General features: G+C 37.5%; 1 protein-coding gene across 2 annotated transcripts in view; it reads right to left on the minus strand.

Moving 5' to 3' along the window:
• Positions 1 to 2,203: 2,203 nt before the first annotated feature.
• The window catches only part of ARHGDIB (Rho GDP dissociation inhibitor beta), a 29,653-nt gene continuing 14,107 nt past the window's right edge, over positions 2,204 to 17,749 (minus strand). For both annotated transcript variants that reach the window (XM_007503607.2, XM_001363951.4), the window contains 5 exons: positions 16,396 to 16,582; positions 15,551 to 15,634; positions 11,785 to 11,861; positions 3,903 to 3,966; positions 2,204 to 3,024 (listed from right to left, as the gene is read on the minus strand). In XM_007503607.2, the coding sequence (XP_007503669.1) occupies positions 2,825 to 3,024; positions 3,903 to 3,966; positions 11,785 to 11,861; positions 15,551 to 15,634; positions 16,396 to 16,573 (603 nt within the window). In that variant the 5' untranslated portion in view covers positions 16,574 to 16,582 and the 3' untranslated portion in view covers positions 2,204 to 2,824. The remainder of the gene's footprint in view (positions 3,025 to 3,902; positions 3,967 to 11,784; positions 11,862 to 15,550; positions 15,635 to 16,395; positions 16,583 to 17,749) is intronic.

Genomic DNA, 17,749 nt, shown 5'->3' on the forward strand with positions numbered 1-17,749 from the left:
CAAAATTCCCATGTGCTTCTCCTTGGTCAGGATGTTCCCTGTGGAGGTTTGGCTTTCTGAAATTCTGCTAGTCTCAGTGGGAGCTGGGAGCTCAGGTGTTCTTTCAAGATGTCCCTCATGTCTTTTACAAGTGTGTGCTATTCTTCTTAGGAAGAAAGTGATATCTAGTGGCTTTTTAAATTATTGCAGACATCTACAAGTTCCATTTTCATGCCTTTTCCTATTCGTCTGTGTTTTTGTCTGCAGTGTAAATGGCTCACTACTAAAAAATGTGCTCCTAATTCTCCTCCTCTATTCATATCCTATTGTGCCTATTTTCAGCTGTGTACACAGAGTTGACAGCTGGGTGATGGGAAATTGGAGTGGTTGGCTAGAGACAGGAAAGAAGAGGAATTAGAATATTGAAGAAATAGGGGAATCTGTACGCTATCAAATGGTTACTAGTTAGATAGTGGGGTATCTGATAATCTAAGCTTTCATCAAATGAAATATGCTAGAGCAGAGAAGAAATCCAAGGGAAAATGTGGGCAAAAGAGGAAGAACTTTTGAGGGAAAGGCATAAGTATCCCCAGGACTTGCTAGAGGCAGTGCACAATTAATGAAAGAAAGAGAAAAAATAACTTTCCACTGAATAGTTTCCATTGGTCCTGAAGATAAAAACCCACAGCTCCAGTAGCTCCATCAGACTCGCTAGGAAGGCAGGGATCCAGTAATATTCTTGGTTTGCCATATTATATGGTAGACCCTAGCCTTTATTAGCCGTGTATAATCTTCTTACTTAGAAGGTAAGATGTACACAGAAAATTCAGCACTTAGGGCAAAAACACATGGAATAAAACCACGGTGCCTGGGATTGTTTTTAATTGATAATAGAGCTAGTTCATTCAGCCTTGGTCCCTTTACTCTCACCTTCTGTTTCTAATTCAGCATCATTTTTCTAAGGATGGGCTATTATATTCCCATGATTATGTCTGAAAGGCCTTAGGGAAATAGCAGGTAAAACTTTAGGCTTTTGAAAACTTAAGAAATGATCTAGAAAAACCTTTAAGAACCCTTCAACAGCCAATTTAGCTGTAGCAAAGACAGTCTTGGCCACTGATAACTAGAAGTAGCACAGATTCCTAAGCATCACTGGCACTACCAAGGCACAAAGGAAAAAATGGGATTGGTCAATGATTCAGCTGGGAGAAAAGGCATCTCAAAGGAATCTGTAATCTATATATCTATTCTATTTCAGTACTAATTCCCCCCAATCGCTCTCCAAGATCTTATTAATGATTTGGGAATGGTTCCTCTTCCTGGTTCTTTATGCATTATAATCCAAGACACTATATTTTCTGTTAAGGGTATAGTTTTCTTTTCATCATTTCATGATGAGTTTTCCATTTGTGGAAAGGAAGGGAAATTTTACCATTTATCCTTGCCTCTTCATTTCTACTTAGATAAACCGAGTTTGTAATTTTTTCTTTTACCCTGGGATGGCTGACTTTCAACTACAAATTCTAGAGGCGGTCTCTGCATTAAGAGGAAGAGAAAGAATCAGCCAGATTGGATTGTTTCCAATGTCTGCCTTGTTCTTGTCCTATTTCAAATGTTGAGCTTAGGGTATTGCTTGGGAAACTGATCCTAATGTGCTCCGTTGTTAATTGGCTGAAGTGATCTCAGAGCCATGGGAATTCAGCAGCTGGCTCTAGGGCAGGACTTCTTTTTTTGTCATGTACCCTTTTGACAGTCTTGTCAATCTAGGTACCCTTTCTCAGAATAATGTTCTTAAATGTATAATGTAAAACACAAAAGATTGATTACAAAAGGAATAAATTACATTGAAATACTTATTTTTAAAAATCAAGTTCCTACACCCCAAGTTGAGAACTTTTACTTAGGATATTTTAAGCTTCTGAAATAAAATATCCAACTCAAAAATGAAGCCAAAGAATAGCCCTCCTTTTTACAGGCCAGCCAGCTACATTTTCTTCACTTAAATCCAAAGCAATGAACAAAAGAAACTTCCCTAGGGAAAGCTTTCAGTCTCTGCCATACAGATCATGGGAGCTCACTCTGCATTGTGCTGTGACCAATGAAATGGGCTTGTTTCAGGGCTGTGAGATCTCAGCACATAGGTACACACATGTACCCTAGCACTTAGGGTAAGGTCTCTGGTTGTGTTTAAGGAGAGAGACTGGGAAAATGAAAGGCTCAGACATGATGGATAGCAATGGTTTTATTCATAAAGCATGGAATTGTTTGCACTTTTGCTCACAAATAGAAGACCTCCCAAAGTTGGCTTTATTCACAAAGGCAAATTAAGGCAGATGAGGGCCCTTCATCAGGACAGCAGCAACCATAATAGGATACTTCAGTGACAATGTATTATGAATATCTGGAGAGTGAACCATTAGTGGGAGATTCCTCTTTCTGTGCCTGGCTTTCTCTTTCGCTCTAAGTTTGCTAGCTCCTGAGACAAGCAAATGACACCTAAAGGAAATGTTCGTGTTGGTCAAGTAAGGACTTTCCAAAGATCTGATTCTGAGGAGGAAAGAGTTAGAAAAGGAATTTGGTTTTTAACTTTTGTGCCTCTGTGGTGAAACTGAATGTGTTGTTTTCGGCAGAGCAGGAAAGGAAGCCACAGGCTACCTCTAAAATTGTACCATATATATACCATGGTGCCATGTAAAAACAAGAAGAGTTGGAGAGCTTTAGAGACCCTGGGGGAGTAGGGAGGTACACATAGGAAAGGGGAAATAACTATGGGGTTCTAGAACACATTAATTTACCAGCAGGATGACAGGCAAGGGAGATGGGAAGGGAATGTAGAGTAAAGAGCTCATTCTGTCCACTCTTTTTTAATGGACAGATTCCACTCCCAGGTGAGGTGGTTATGCTTGTCATCATCAGTAAAGAAGGACTTGTTGTGGTAAGTGCCTCGAGCCAGCAACCCCTTGGGGGCCTCCTCAATTGGTGTCAAGAACTCATACTCATCTGCCCGAGGCCCATAGCTGCCAACCATGAACATAGCTTTGTCCACTAAAAGAAAGAAAAAGACATTAGGAAAATCATCATTCGGAAAGACAGCAGAACCTCCATACCAGAGAATGTTCAAAGCCCAAAGTCTAGACTGTTGGAGACCAAGGTTGAGTAGCATGGTAGAGGGAGAACCCTGGACAAGTAATAGAATGAATGTCTAGAACTCCTTGGCTACTACTAACAAGGTTAAATGTCTTTGGGCAAATTTTCCAGGTGCTATTAATAGGTCTGGAGGAGTAATTGTAAATCCAGTGTAGCAATAATTCATTTTCCTCCTGTATATCTGGCATTATGCTATCTATCCATACAGAGTCAAGGAAGGCACAAGGCTTATTTTTTATTTATTTTTCTATCTATCATCTATCCATTCACTTATTCACCTGTTTATTTTTGGGGGAGACTGGGCTCTGAAGGAAGTCAATCCAGATTATTAAGGACAAAACATATCCTCTTTGGGACTTGACTAATCATTGATTTCCTTTGATTTCCAGATTCACCAGGGAATCTCAACGTTCCTAAGTGTTCTAGTATAGATGGGACCTGTATAATATTATTACTGCCCCCTGCATGTAGAAAGGGATTTTTATATTTCAAATGCTTTCACATGCATTCTCTCATTTTGTCTTCTCTTCACAGAGGTAATGTGCAGTAGCAGTTAGAGATAGCTAGACATATTGGGGATATCTGGGTTCATGTCCCATGTCTTATATTCACTTTTCTTCACAATAATTTTAGTTCATATATGAAGCAACTGAGGACCAAAGAAATTTAATGATTGACCTAAGTATTAATGATTAAGGAAGAGACTAGCCCAGTGTTCTTTTCACTAGATAATATTTACATTTTGATGGGGGATTGGAAAATGTGGGATCTCTTACCTTTAGCCCCAGTCCTGTAGGTATGCTGCACATATTTCAGCCCTGACACGATATCCTTGTTCACCTACAAGAAGGAAGTGATCCCAAGTAAGTCAAACAGAGAGTGTTCTTTCAGATTTTATTCTCTTTATCAATTTTGAGCAGCAGAAGCTTTTTTCTCTTTAGTGTTTTAGGATGAAAGGGATTGAGCTTTAGATAAAAGTGAATTGAAAGGGTAGGAAGATGAACACTAAGGCATAGAGGATACAAAACCCAACTGTTTTGAAGAGGAAAATGATAAATGTTGGAAAGATTGAGGGAATATAGGTTTACCAATTCACTGATGGTAGATCTGTGAAATGGTTTAGCCATTCTACGAAAAATTTCAAACTGTGTCCCACAGGTTACTAAACAGTGCCTATATTTTGACTTATCTATATCTCTACTTGACCTAGAGATCAAAGAGATCAAATGAGGAGGGAAGGGATCCATGTGTATTAAAACACAGATAGCAGCTTTTTACCTAGCAGCCCTAAAGTGGAAATTAAGTGGGTATTCATCTATTGGGGAATGGCTAAACAAATTATGGCATATGAAAATAATGAAATATTGTGTAATAAAAATTAACAGAATTGATAATTTTAGAGAAAACTGGAAAGACCTTTATGAACAGATGTGTGGCAAAGTGAGAAGAACTGGGAGAATAATTTATACAATGACAACATTGCAAGAAAAACAACTTTGAAAAACTTTAGAACACTGATCAATAAACCATATTTATAGAGAACTGAAGATGAAAACTTCCACCCAGTTCTTGCCAGAAAGGTAATGGACTTAAAATATTGAATGAGACACACATTTCTGGACATAACCAATGTGGGAATTATTTGTTTTGCTGACTTATATGTTTGTTATGAGAGTTTTTAATTTATTCTTCAACCTGGAAAAGAATTGGAAGTAAATATGTATTTTTAAAAATGAGATGTACGTTTCTCGCCTAAATAGTTACTTTAGGTGAGTTTGAGAGGTCAGTGGGAGGTACTTCCTGAAAGTATATCTTTTTTGGGGTAGAAGATTGCGCCAGCCAGGAGAATGCTGCAATGAAAAGACTAAGAAAGCCCAATTCATAAATTGGTTTGGCAGATTTGGATATGTGAGTTGCTCCATAACACCACAGATTTGAGGTGAATGCAGTTCTCTGTTAACCTGTCCTACAAAATTGTTCTTACTTATAAGGAAGGCATGATAACTGTGTAGATTACTGTTTCACATTTTAAATATCTAATGCTCACATATGAACCTTTTATATTTTAAGTCCTTTTTTAGTAGAATTTAAGAGCTATACTAAAACATACCTACTGTGCACTATAGGGACTTTTGCAAGAAAGGATACCAATAATCCCTTTTAGGGAATACTCTAGACATAAACCATACCTAAACTTTGCTGTAGAGACTTTTTCTGGGGTTGTAGAATGGAAGCAATGAGCTAAAGAATGCAGGAAAAGTCTTTGGAAGAGCTTATACACACACACACACACACACACACACACACACACAACCACACACGACTAAACTGAGTTTACTTAAACCCAGGGCTGGAGTTCCTTTGTGAGACAGACTTTGCTAGACTAAAAGTGACACAAAGAATTGGAGACAAAATTTCTATAGTCTCTTACTTGGTGTCCTCTTATAGTAAGCTTCCACACACTCAATTATCATTTCTATGCAGATGCCCTTAAGATAAGATAATATCCAGGCCTAGTCTCTCTCCTGAGCATTAGCATCACATCATCAAATATTCATTGGACATTTTAAACCAGAAGTCCAATAGTCATCTCAATTCAAGTCCAAAAGAACTTAAATATTTTCCTCCAGTCATATTTCTGAACTTTTGTCTGCTTGACCAGGGCATCTCTCCCATACCTGTCATTGAAGAGGTAAGAGACTATAGGGATATAAAATATTGCTCATATTGTCAGAAACAGGAAACATGCTAATTTTATTCTTTCTTTCTCTTAAAATTTATAATACAAAGGATGGCAATACTGGGGAGGGGAAGGTAATTAAGGTTTATTTGAAAATTAACATGGCATAAAAGCAAAAGATATAAGCAAAGAGCCATTTTTAACCATTATTGGACCCTGAAGTAATATGGAATGTTTTTCATATCAGTTTGAGGTTCTACCTCTGGTTCTCTGGAGCTCTGCTCTTTTTGACTAGCATTTGTCAAATGTTCACTCTGTCCCAGATTTTAAGGTGTTTTGGTTTTTCCCCTTTCTATTCTAGACCTGTGATTTCATGAGAATAAGGAACTCCTGGGGAGGGGAATCCTTTCCATTCATACAGGAATTTGTTCTATAACAAATTTGCTATTAAGTAGCTAAGTTAGGAGGGGGTTGCACTTAGAATTAGGAAGGGTTGGGGGCAGCTGGGTAGCTCAGTGGATTAAGAGCCAGGCCTAGAGATGGGAGGTCCTGGGTTTAAATCTGGCCTCACATACTTCCCATCTGTGTGACCCTGGGGAAGTCACTTGACCCCTGTTGCCTAGCCCTTACCACTCTTCTGCCTTGGAACCAATACCCAGTATTGATTCCAAGATGGAAGGTAAGGGTTAAAAAAAAAAGAATTAGGAAGGGTTGAGTAATATAATTGGTTTTCTTCATAGTCCTATGTATTTTGCTTTATGCGTTTAAACATATTATTCTCTAAAGAGGTTCCCAGGCTTAGGCTTCAATGGACTGCCAAAAGGTCTCCCAACACAAAAAAGTTAAGAATCTCAGTTTTAGGAAACACTTTAAAAGTGGCCAGTTAGAAAGTCTCCTTTACACTAGTTAATTTTATAATTATAAGGAGCGTTACTCTAAAAGGGGAGGAGATAAGAAAGTTATTGTGTACTTAAATTTGAGTATGGAGCTTGGAGCTAAGGTTAGCATGGGGAATACGAGCCTTCCCTGTAAATAAAGGATTGTTGCGAATCTTATGGATTTAGGCTCTACTTTTCCCTATTTCCCATTTCCTCCTATATTTTCCACTTTCACTCAGCTTCTCTTTCTTTCCTTCTTTTTTTACCCCTTCTTCTTAAAAGTTGTTCTTCTGTCTTCTAAAACAGAAAAAAGGCAAGATTGGGGTTAATTGTCTTGCTCAAGGTCACACAATTAGGAAGTGTCTGAGGTCTGATTTGAACCCAGGTTATCCTGACTTCAAACCTGGTGCTCTGTCCACTGTGCTACCTAGCTGTCCCCTGATCTTAACATTTGTAAAGCTCTTTCTGTACATATTTCACTTGAACTAAATAATTCTGTGAGGGAGTACAGAAGTGGTCCAGGTATTATCCCTATTTTGCTGATGCGAATACTGAAGTCAAGAGAAATTAAACTGCTTATTCTCAAAGAAGGGACTGTGAGTCCTGAGGGATTCTAGGTGAGAAGGTATGATATAAGAGAAAAGACAGTAATGTGGTTCCTTTCTAACTTTTTTTTGACCCCTAACTCACCTCTATGTACTCTATGATCCAGTAACCTTGACCTTCTTAGTGTTCCCCAAACACCATATTCCATCTCCCAATTTATGCCTTTGACTATTTCCCATGCCTGGAATGTTCTCCCTCTTCATCTCTGTTCTTTGGTTTCCCTGACTTCTTTGAGACTTTCCCTAGTTCTCTCAGCTGCTAAGGACTTCACTTTCCATCTTCTCTGGGTAAATTTTATATGGACCTACTAATTGTCTTCTCCACTAGAATAGGAGTTCCTTAAGGTGAGGGACTATGGATTTGACTTTCTTTGTATGGCTAGTACTCAGCACAGTGCTTGACCTGTAATAAACACTTAATAAATGCTTGTTGAAATAATTTAAGTATAAACATTTTAGAAAACAATATTATAAAACAAACAAACAAAAAGCTATAATGTTACTAGGGCCATATATGCAATGATGTTATTCAAATAAAGTTTTATTTGTACAAAAACATCCATAGTAACATCTGAGTCATTAAAAAAAGCATTGTTGTTATTGATTTATATCCAGGTCCAAACCTTATTAGCAAATGGATCTAAATGCTTTTGATTTATTTTTTTTACCTTCCTTCCACTCTTCCTATTCTTCCAAAAATATCTTCTTTAAAAATTAATTAAAATTTTAATTTTATTTAAAAAATTTAAAAATTAATAAAAACTTCCCAAATTAATTATTAAGCACCTACTCTGAGTACTAAGTTGGCTGAGTAGCTCTATGAGTACTGAATTGACTTACTAGTCTAGTGCCCCATAATTTCTCATCAGAGATTTATTGTGTATGTTTAAGGTCATTGTTAAATGGCCCTTTAAAAATATGAATATTCCTGGTAGGGATGATGCATTATCCCATTCATCAACCATTCTGTTGCTTCATCAGACCAGCTAGCTACCAAGGTGATCCTTAGATCCATTTTAATTCAGGGAAGGAAAGGTGACCATATGGTACCATCAGAGCAAGATAGGTTCAAAAAAGGTTTATAAAGAAATGACAAAACTACAAAAGGAAAAATAAATTACACTTATTTCAGAATTTTCCCTTTCTCTTGGTTCTGCCTCTGTACATCTTTCAGACAGGAGACTATGTTCTTCAAGCATCAATACTTGAAATGGGCCTCTCAAGGGGATTTGAGGGGACCTGATGAATCTCTGGAAGTGAAGAGAAAGGTCTCACTGATTTATTCTTTTCTCTTTCTTCCTCCCTAGACCACATCCTCATACAGAACATGCTACTCATTCCTGGAAGCCACCTCCAAGAGATTCATTAAAATTTCATTTTTTAAACCTCATTTGTCACAATCTCTTCAATTAAGTTTTATCATCTTATGTGCTTTTGTTAGTTTGATCATCTAGATTTCATTGATCAAATGTCTGAAAACTCAAATGACAACTATTCAATGTGGTATCATATCACATGATCAAAGGATCTTAGAGATGAGAAGGACCTTAAAGTGCATCTAGTCCATTGCCCTCATTTTACAGATGAGGAAACCAAGCAACAGAGATTTTATGACTTTCTCAACATCACTCAGCTAATAAGTGACAGAATTAGGACTTAAACCTAGGTGTTCTAACTTCAAATTTATTGCATTGTACCATATTATCTAATTTTCAGAATTTAAATGAATCCCACTAGGCAGCACTTTCCATTGTATCATCACATTGCTTCTATTCAGACCTTCAATTATTTTCACTACAGAGAATGGTTGTATATAGAAGCATGAATTATCTGTACATGCTGGTCACTATTCAAGTTCCCCAAATAATGATGACTCAACCATACTTCAGGTCACCTTGTTGTAATCTTTGAGTTAGCCTTGGTTTTTCTATCATTCTCCCTCCTCTACCCCAAGTAGTTCCCAACTTCTATGAATTCTTTGTCTCTTGAATGGGCCCCCTTCCTTCCACTTACACAACCTCTAGCTTAGTTTAGGACTCTTTCTTGAACTACTTTAAAAGTCTCCTTATTGGTCTCTGCTTCCAGGTTTTTTTCCTCACTTCAATTGCCCCTCTGTTGTTGTTGTTCAGTCATTTTTCAGAAGTGTCTGACTTTTTGTGCCCCAGTTTGGTGTTTTCCTGGAAGAGTTACTGGAGTGATTTGTCATTTCCTTCTCTAGCTCATTTACAGATAAGGAAACTGAGGCAAACAGGTTAATAGATTTGCCCAGGGTCCAATAGATAATAAGTGTCTAGGGCCAGATTTGAACTCAGAAAGCTGAGTCTTCCTGACTCCAGGCCCAGAACTCTGTCCACTGTGCTACCTAGCTGACCCAACTGACCCTCTATGCAACTATTAAATTGACATTCCTGAGGCAGGGTGATACAGTGAAAAGTATTCTGGATTTGGAGCCAGAGAACCAGGGTTCAAATCCCAGGTCTTCTGCTTACTATCTGTATTATATTAGACAAATCACCTTGCTTTTCTGGCCTTCAGCCTCCTCATCTTTAAAATCAGGGAGTCTAGGTTCCTTTTAGCTCCAAATCTAGGATTCTATGATACATGCAACCCCTCTACTCCAGAACCTTCAGTGACTACCTGATGCCTCTAGTATAAAATATAGAATCCTCAACCTGGCATTTAAAGCCCTCCACATTCTCAATCCTAACTACCTTATTTTTGCACCAAATTGGTTTGTTATTGGTCCCTCATATGTGACAATCCATCTTCCAATGGAAGCAGAATGCCTTTACACAAGTGGTCCCCCAAATCTTGAATGCCCTGACTCTTTACTTCTCTCTCAGAGTATCTTTATCTTTTTTGAAATCATAGCTCAGGTACCAGCTCCTACAGACTTTTGCTGATGCCCTTAGTTATTAGTACTTCCGCTTGGAAAGATTTTGTATGATACTTTCAGTTAATTTGATTCAGCCAGGCTTATTAAACTCCTACTGTGTGCCAGATATTGTGCTAGATGTTAAAGATAAAAATTAAACAAAAAATAAAATTAAATATTTCCTGACTTCAAGGAGTTCATAGTCTACTGGAGTGCACTCCATGTATAAGTTCAAAGTGCCCTTCTCCCAATCAGATTAGAGAAACTACACAAATACAAGCAGTTACATATATACAAATCAAAGGTTGGCAGTATGTGAAATGTGCTGCACTAGTGGTACAAATCATTATGCCATAGAGATTCAGAAAAGTTAGTGATCATCTTGTGTGGATAAAGCAGTAAAGCCTTTTTATCAGAGGGAACATTTGAAGGAGGGATGGGATTTCATTTATTATTATTATTTAAAATTATATTCATGCCTTTTGTTTTTACATCACCTTTGTTTCCAAATTTGAAAACGAAACCTCCATATCTCCAAGAGCTACTCCATGCAAAAAAGAACAAGAAGGGGGGGGGGGGAAGGAGTTTGGGAAAATTAACCAACACAGCAACAGAGTTTGACAGTACATACATTCACTGTCCCCTAGCTCATCAAAGAAAGTATAAAGATTCATCTTCTCCTTTCTTTTTAAGAGCTAAGATTACTCAGTATAATTGTATAGAATTAAGCTGTGGGTTTTTTTTTGTTGTTGTTTCCATTTATATTGCTATAGTCATTAAATATATTGTTTTCCTGGTTCTGCTTTCATTACCTGGCATCATTTCATGTAATTCTTTCCATTCTTTTTTGCATTCTTTATAGCCATTGTTTCTTAAAAACACAGTAATATCCAAAGATGTTTATGTAACACAATTTGTTTAGTCATCGTCAAATTGGTAATAACTACCTTGCTTCTAATTCTTTGCTAATACAAAAAGTGTCAAATATTTTTGTGTATATGAACCTTTTTTGTCTACCTTTTATCTTCCTGGCTTATATCCCTATCAATGGCATCTTTGGATAAAAGGATGAGGGCATTTTAGTAATTTTTTTCCTTGGAATTGTCAATTGCTTTCCAGAATGGCCAGACCAATTCACAACTCTACCAACAACTAATTGTGTGTGTGGTAAATATTTAATATTCAGATCTCTGGGGGAGAAGGGAAATAAATACAAAACACACTTTTAAGTTTAATCTTTGTTATGAACTTTTATCCATCTTTCTTAAATCTTTCTTTCTTAAATCTTTCTTTAAAAAAAAAAAAGCTTTCTTAAAGCTTTCTTAAATCTAGTCGATCAACAAAATGGCAAATCACGCCCTGGTTTATGATGCTTGTCAGTTTCCAAGGTGTAAAATGCTCACAGGGAAATTTAACAATTGGCTTCTGTGAGTCAGTTGGAACTGGCTCCTGCACATACCTGACTTTATATAATTCTTGATGAATAGGATTTCTAAAGGCAGAGGTTTCTGAAGTAGGGGTGAAGGACACCTTTCTAGACACATGCAGGGCAAGACAAGATATAGAGATACTTACATTTATACATATGTAATAGCAACACCCAGACTTAAAACTACTTACTTTGAAATTAATTTTGACTCGATATTCAGTTCCTTCCTTTAACACAAAGTTCTCTTTTTTGAGAGCTTCAAGATCCCCTGTGGTGGTAGATACAGAATGATAATTTACATTACAGAATTTAGAGCTGGGACTCACCTCAGAAATCATCTATCTATTCTGGTCACCTCTTTTTACAAATGAGAAAACTATTGCCTATAAAGAACAAATGATTTGCCTAAGGTCATACATACATACATAATATAGTTAACATTTATATAGCTTTATGGTTTTCAAAAAAAACATTTTACATATACAATCTTTTTGTTTCTTGAACAAGAATGTCCATCACCTAGCACTAACTTTTAAAAATATTTTATTTTAATAACAAATTTCTACATAAGTTTTCAAAAAGTTATATGATTCATATTGTCTCCCTTCTTTCCTCACCCCTCCCGGAGTTGCTTTTTCACTGATATTCCTTCATTCCTAGAATTCTCTTCTCATTTCTACTTCCTGGCTTCTCTGGTTTCCTTTAAGACTTAGCTAAAATCCCATCTTCTACAATAAGCCTTCTTCAGTTTTCCTTAATGTTATGAGTTACCTCCCTCTGTGATCGTCTCCAATTTAGCCTATATGTATCTGGTTTGGATATAATTGTTTGCCTGTTGTCTCCCCTATTAGAATGTGAACTCCTTGAAGGCAAAAACGGGTTTTTTATCCTCCTTTGTGTTCCCCAAACCTATATAATAAATGGTTTTAAATAAATGCTTGCTGACTTATCTCATATGACCCCCCACAATTTCCACCATAACACCATTGTTATTATCATCTCCATTTTAGAAATAAGGAAATCAGGCTTGGAGACATTAAATAATATCCTTTTAGTCATATAGTTAGTAAGGGGCAAAAACAGATGTCAAAACCAGTTCTCTTCTGGTTCCACTGGCGCTCTTTCCACTACATTCTCTCTCTAGGAAGTTATCAGGATTCACACATAATGCATATGTGTGTAGGTATAATAAGTATCTAGATAATACATAATTCCACGTATGTATACATACAAATGCAGAATAGATAATTAAATAATTTTGGAGTAAGGAAAAAGACAAAACTAATAGCTGGGCTGGGGCAGGGAGTGGTACCAGAATGTTGGACCAGGAAAGATCTCAAGAAGGAGGTGGTATCTTAGCTGAGACTAAAAGCAAGCCAAGAGAAGAAAGTGAGGAGGGAGAACATTCCAAACATTGGGTCGTGCCCAACAAGGATAACAAGGAGGAAGATTGATAACCATTAATAGGTGATAGTAAGTAGTTCAGTGTGGGTGGCATATAGGATATGGGAAAGGAAGGGAAGTGAATCCTTTTGGAAAAAATAGGTTGGAGCCATATTTTGAATGCTGAACAGGAGTTCAGAGTTTATCCTGAAGGCAAGGGATAGATAGCCACTGAAGCTTGAACAAGGGAGTGGTATGGTCAGACGTGCTTTTGGAATTACTAATTTGGCAGGTGTGAGAAAGAGAAATTTGGAACAAGAAAGACTCTAATAAATCTGTGAATTTCAATGATTTACAAAATGCAAATATGGCAGAACTTATTATTAGTTATTAATATGCCCAAGTTGCAACCTGGTAAGAAAAACACTATTTTCTTTTTCTTTCCTTTTTGTAGTTAAAACAGAAATGGATAACTATTAATTGTTCTTCTCTGTAATATAGGTTAACAGTGAATGTATTCTTTCATATCTTTGACCAACATAAGTGCTTTTGGCTGCATGAAATAAAACCTACCATGTAGGCTGAATTATGTATTTCTAGTTATTATGCATTTCCCTTAACTTCATTCTGGTTTTAGGTTTATCCTTCTTGGGGGGGGGGAGAGTGAAAGCTGCACCTGATAACAGTTGAATATTTCACACAGGAAGAGGTTACAGTCCTAGTTAGAGAATTTCTTTCTGGGAGATACACACAGCATTTTGGACCAGTTGAGTTTGCAGTACTGTTGCTTGCTCTGGTGATTTCAGTTGAACAGGAAGTCTATCTGCTCAATTTCTTATTTCCTCTCTTTGGCAAAAAGTCCATATATGGTAAAGTGTGGATCTTTACAACTTAGCTCCTTACATCTCCACCAAATCTATTGTTCCAGAATTGTCTGTTTGTCTCATAAGAATCAGACTTGATTTGATGCTAAGACATGGCCCCACTATTGGCCGTAAGAAATATGCAATGTTTATTTTCTGTGCCCCTAGCCTTCTTGCTTCTTTATCTTTATGTTCCTCCTTTAGGCAGGCATAGAGTCTTTATGTTCTCAACTTCCTCTACCTTTTTTTTTTTTAAACCCTTGCCTTCCATCTTAGAATTGATACTGTGTATTGGTTCCAAGGCAGAAGAGTGGTAAGAGCTAGGCAATGGGGGTCACACAACTAGGAAATGTCTGAGGTCAAATTTGAATCCAGGACTTTCTATCTCTGGACCTGGCTCTCAATCCACTGAGCCACCCAGCTGCCCCCTCAACCTCCATTTCTTAAAACACAAAGAAAAACTCCTAAGACTCAAAAAAACCTTAAACTCATTCACAGTCTTATGCTAATAATCTTAAATGGTAACTACTCTCAATTTCATTTCTAGTTTAGACTTTATGACCTCTAAAATCCTTCTAATTCTAATCCATTCTGTTCCATTCAATTAAACAAACAAAAAAAAAACCCAAACAATTAAGCATCTATTATGAACAGGGAATGGTATTTGTGGCCAAACAGACAAGAACAAAACAGTTCCTTCCCTGAATAATCTTGCATTCTCTAGGAAGAGGGACACAACATGCAGCCAGGCAAGTAAAATGTATATTAAGATTAATTCCAAGAGGGATAGAGTAGTAATAACTGGGGGAAAGAGGAACAGCCTCCTGGACTAAGAAGTACCTGATATGTATTTTCATGAAACCAAAGGATTCTAATAAGATCAATGTGAAAGAAGACTATATACAAACTTGGGGAAACCACTGGTGCAAACTTTTGAAGGCAGGAGATCAGAAATGGCTCATAGAGCTAGCTACTGGGCCAATTTGACTGGCAGAAACAGTGCGGGTAGGGGTGGGAGAAGGAGTACAATGAAATAACCATGGGCTAGGCTGAGGATTTTATTACTTGTCCCAAGAGGCAGTAGAGGGAAGGAATCTGCATCTGTCCAAGACCCAAAGTCTAAAGTTAATGGAAAATACGTAGCTTAGTGAAAGCTGTAGCATCACTAAGAGGTGGTGGAGTTTTGGGGGAGTTATTCTCACACCGGAAATCATATCATTACTCCCATCAAGTTCATATAAGATGTATAAGGTCTGTATTATGTGTCTTCATTCAAGTGCATTGCTTTCCTTAAGTTTTCACAAGTTTTTATTCTTAATAAAGTCTATATTCCCAGAGCACATGCTCAAGAGGTTGGAGAATTACCTACATTCTCTTATCAACAACCCTGCTACCCCAAAATAAATTCTATTCTGATTTTTCTCTGAAAATAACAGAATGAAGGCAATGGAAAGGTACAAATGGCTTTACTGCTCCAATTCTAGCAATTATTTAAATAGACAGAAGTGAGTCACCACAGGGGTCTTTTTTGAGTTTGATGTAATATGCATTCTGTGGAGGATTGCCAAGTTATTCCCAAGAGTACCTATATCACAAAGCTACTTCTCTGGCTTCTTCACTTTAGAAAATTCACTGATGCCCTGTTTCTTGTGTAAAGACCTCCCCAGACTGTCAACAAATTCACTAGAAGAAGCCAAATTTATTTACTTACCTGTAAGGTCCATAGTGATTGGTCCTGGGGCAGTGTTACAGACCAGGGTGAGGCGAGTGACAATTACATTGGGAGCAGTTGGGTCTGCAGAATACGAATAAGGATAATAAGTATTGCTTAAAGAAAAAGGATGGGAAATATGTATATGTACGTGGGAGACAGAGAGGGAGAATATTCTTCTGTGAAAAGAGTTCAATTTGACAAGCACGAAATGTTTTGCTGGGTCCTGGAGCCAATGACAGTGATAAAAATGAATCAGTCTTTGCTTCAAGGAACTTCTATTCAACTGGAGTATAACATATGAAAAACATATGAAAAAATAATTACAAAGTATAAAATTAGTAATGCCCCCTTTGGCAGCCACACTGGGCTTTGAAGGAAGCTAAGGACTCTATTAAGTGGAAATGAGGGAGTTCATTTGTGCAAGACTACATGTGCAAATTATGGAGGCAGGAGATGGAATGTCATGTTCAGGAAACAGCTAACTAGCAAACTAGTCTGAATAGAAGAGAAGAAATGTGAAATAGGCAGAAAAAAACCATAAAGACCACTTCATCAACCAAATGTCTTAGGTGTGAGGGTTATGAGAAGAAGTTTCACCTGAATACTTGGGGGGGGGGGAAGCGGAGAAGTTGAGGGAAGGTAGAGAAAAAGAGGGAAAGTTTTATTTCTAAGTGGAGCTCCAGTTTGCTTATGATACTAAAGACTCTTTCTATGCCAGCTAGTTATGCCACATTGTTTAGTGCAGGGGGCACGTTTCCCTATGGACCTCTGTTTATTAGGTGCTCCTTTGCTCAAAATGATAGCGATAATTCCTCACCAAACATCCCATCCCCACCATATACCTTCTACCACAGGCCCATCTCCTAGTAAGGTTTTCTTGTACTTGGCAAGGCTCTCATCATCTTTGTCCATCTCCTGCAGCTCCTTTAGGGACTTCTGAGGTGGGGGCTTGTAATTAAGCTTCCCATCCAATTCATCCTCCTCCTGCTCCAGGTGTGTTTCTGGTTCCTTTTCTGTCATTGTGATCTCCTTCACAGGTGAGAAAAATAATGGTTAGCCAGAGGAGAGAGTCAGTAGATGTGAAGGATCTGTGTTCTATAATTCAAGGCCTGATTCAATAAGAGAATTCAGTTCAATTTGACTGGAATTTAAGTTGTGCTATGTAACACGAAAATTATTTGGCACTGTCCTCAAGGAGGTTACATTCTATGTTGGCGTTGTAGGGATGGAGATGGGCGAGGAAGAACACATATACAAATTAATGGAAGATATATACAAAATAAATACAAAGTGGGGGGCAGGGGAGCAGTAACAACTGGAATGGTCAGGAAGGGCCTTAACTAAACTTTAAAAGGAGATAATACCAAGATGAGGAGGTAAGGAAAGAGGATATTCCAAGACTGAGATGCAAAGGTGGGAGACTGGATGCTTTCTACAGAGAAGAGAAAGCAGGCTTGTCTGGCTGAAACATGGAGGGTATAATAGGAAGGAATAACTTGAAATCAGGTAAGATAGGTTGGAATTAACTTGTAAAGGGTGTTCAGGACCAAACTGAATAATTAGAGCTTTATTCTAAAGGCAGTGGATAGGGGAGAGGATGTGATAGTGTAGGAATGACTAATCTAGAGGGTAAAATACTGCTAACTTAGATTTCTGTCCTATGTAAGCAAATTTAATGACAGCAGTGTGGTGGTGCTGTGGCTAGAGATAGACCTGGCATTTGAATCTGGCCTCACACTACCTATAACTTTGTTTCCCTCAATTTCCTCATTTGTAAAACTGAGCTAGAGAAGAAAATAGCAAACCATTAGAGGATTTTTACCTAGAAAACCCCAAATGGGTGAAGAGTTGGGCATGACTGAAACAACCGAACAACAAAAATCTTTATATCTCTATGACGTTAGCCATCAGATAATGGCAAGGTAAATAATAAAAACCCGAACAAGGGTGGAAGCAATGACAATTTATAAGAATAGATACATAGGAGGTTTGTTGAGTTGATTCATTGCCAATCACTACATGACTTTTGGCTTCTATTGCCAGAAACAAAGTTTGGGAAATAATTTGGAAACTAAACCTAACCTCAGGCTTGAAGGACATTTTAACAAAATAAATTCTTTAAAAACATCCTCCACCTACATGTCTTGGCTCAACAATTCCTTTTCAGTTAAATTACAAGGACAATAAAATGTCAGT

The sequence above is a fragment of the Monodelphis domestica genome, chromosome 5 (assembly GCF_027887165.1).
Source record: "Monodelphis domestica isolate mMonDom1 chromosome 5, mMonDom1.pri, whole genome shotgun sequence".
NCBI classification, from domain to species: domain Eukaryota; kingdom Metazoa; phylum Chordata; class Mammalia; order Didelphimorphia; family Didelphidae; genus Monodelphis; species Monodelphis domestica.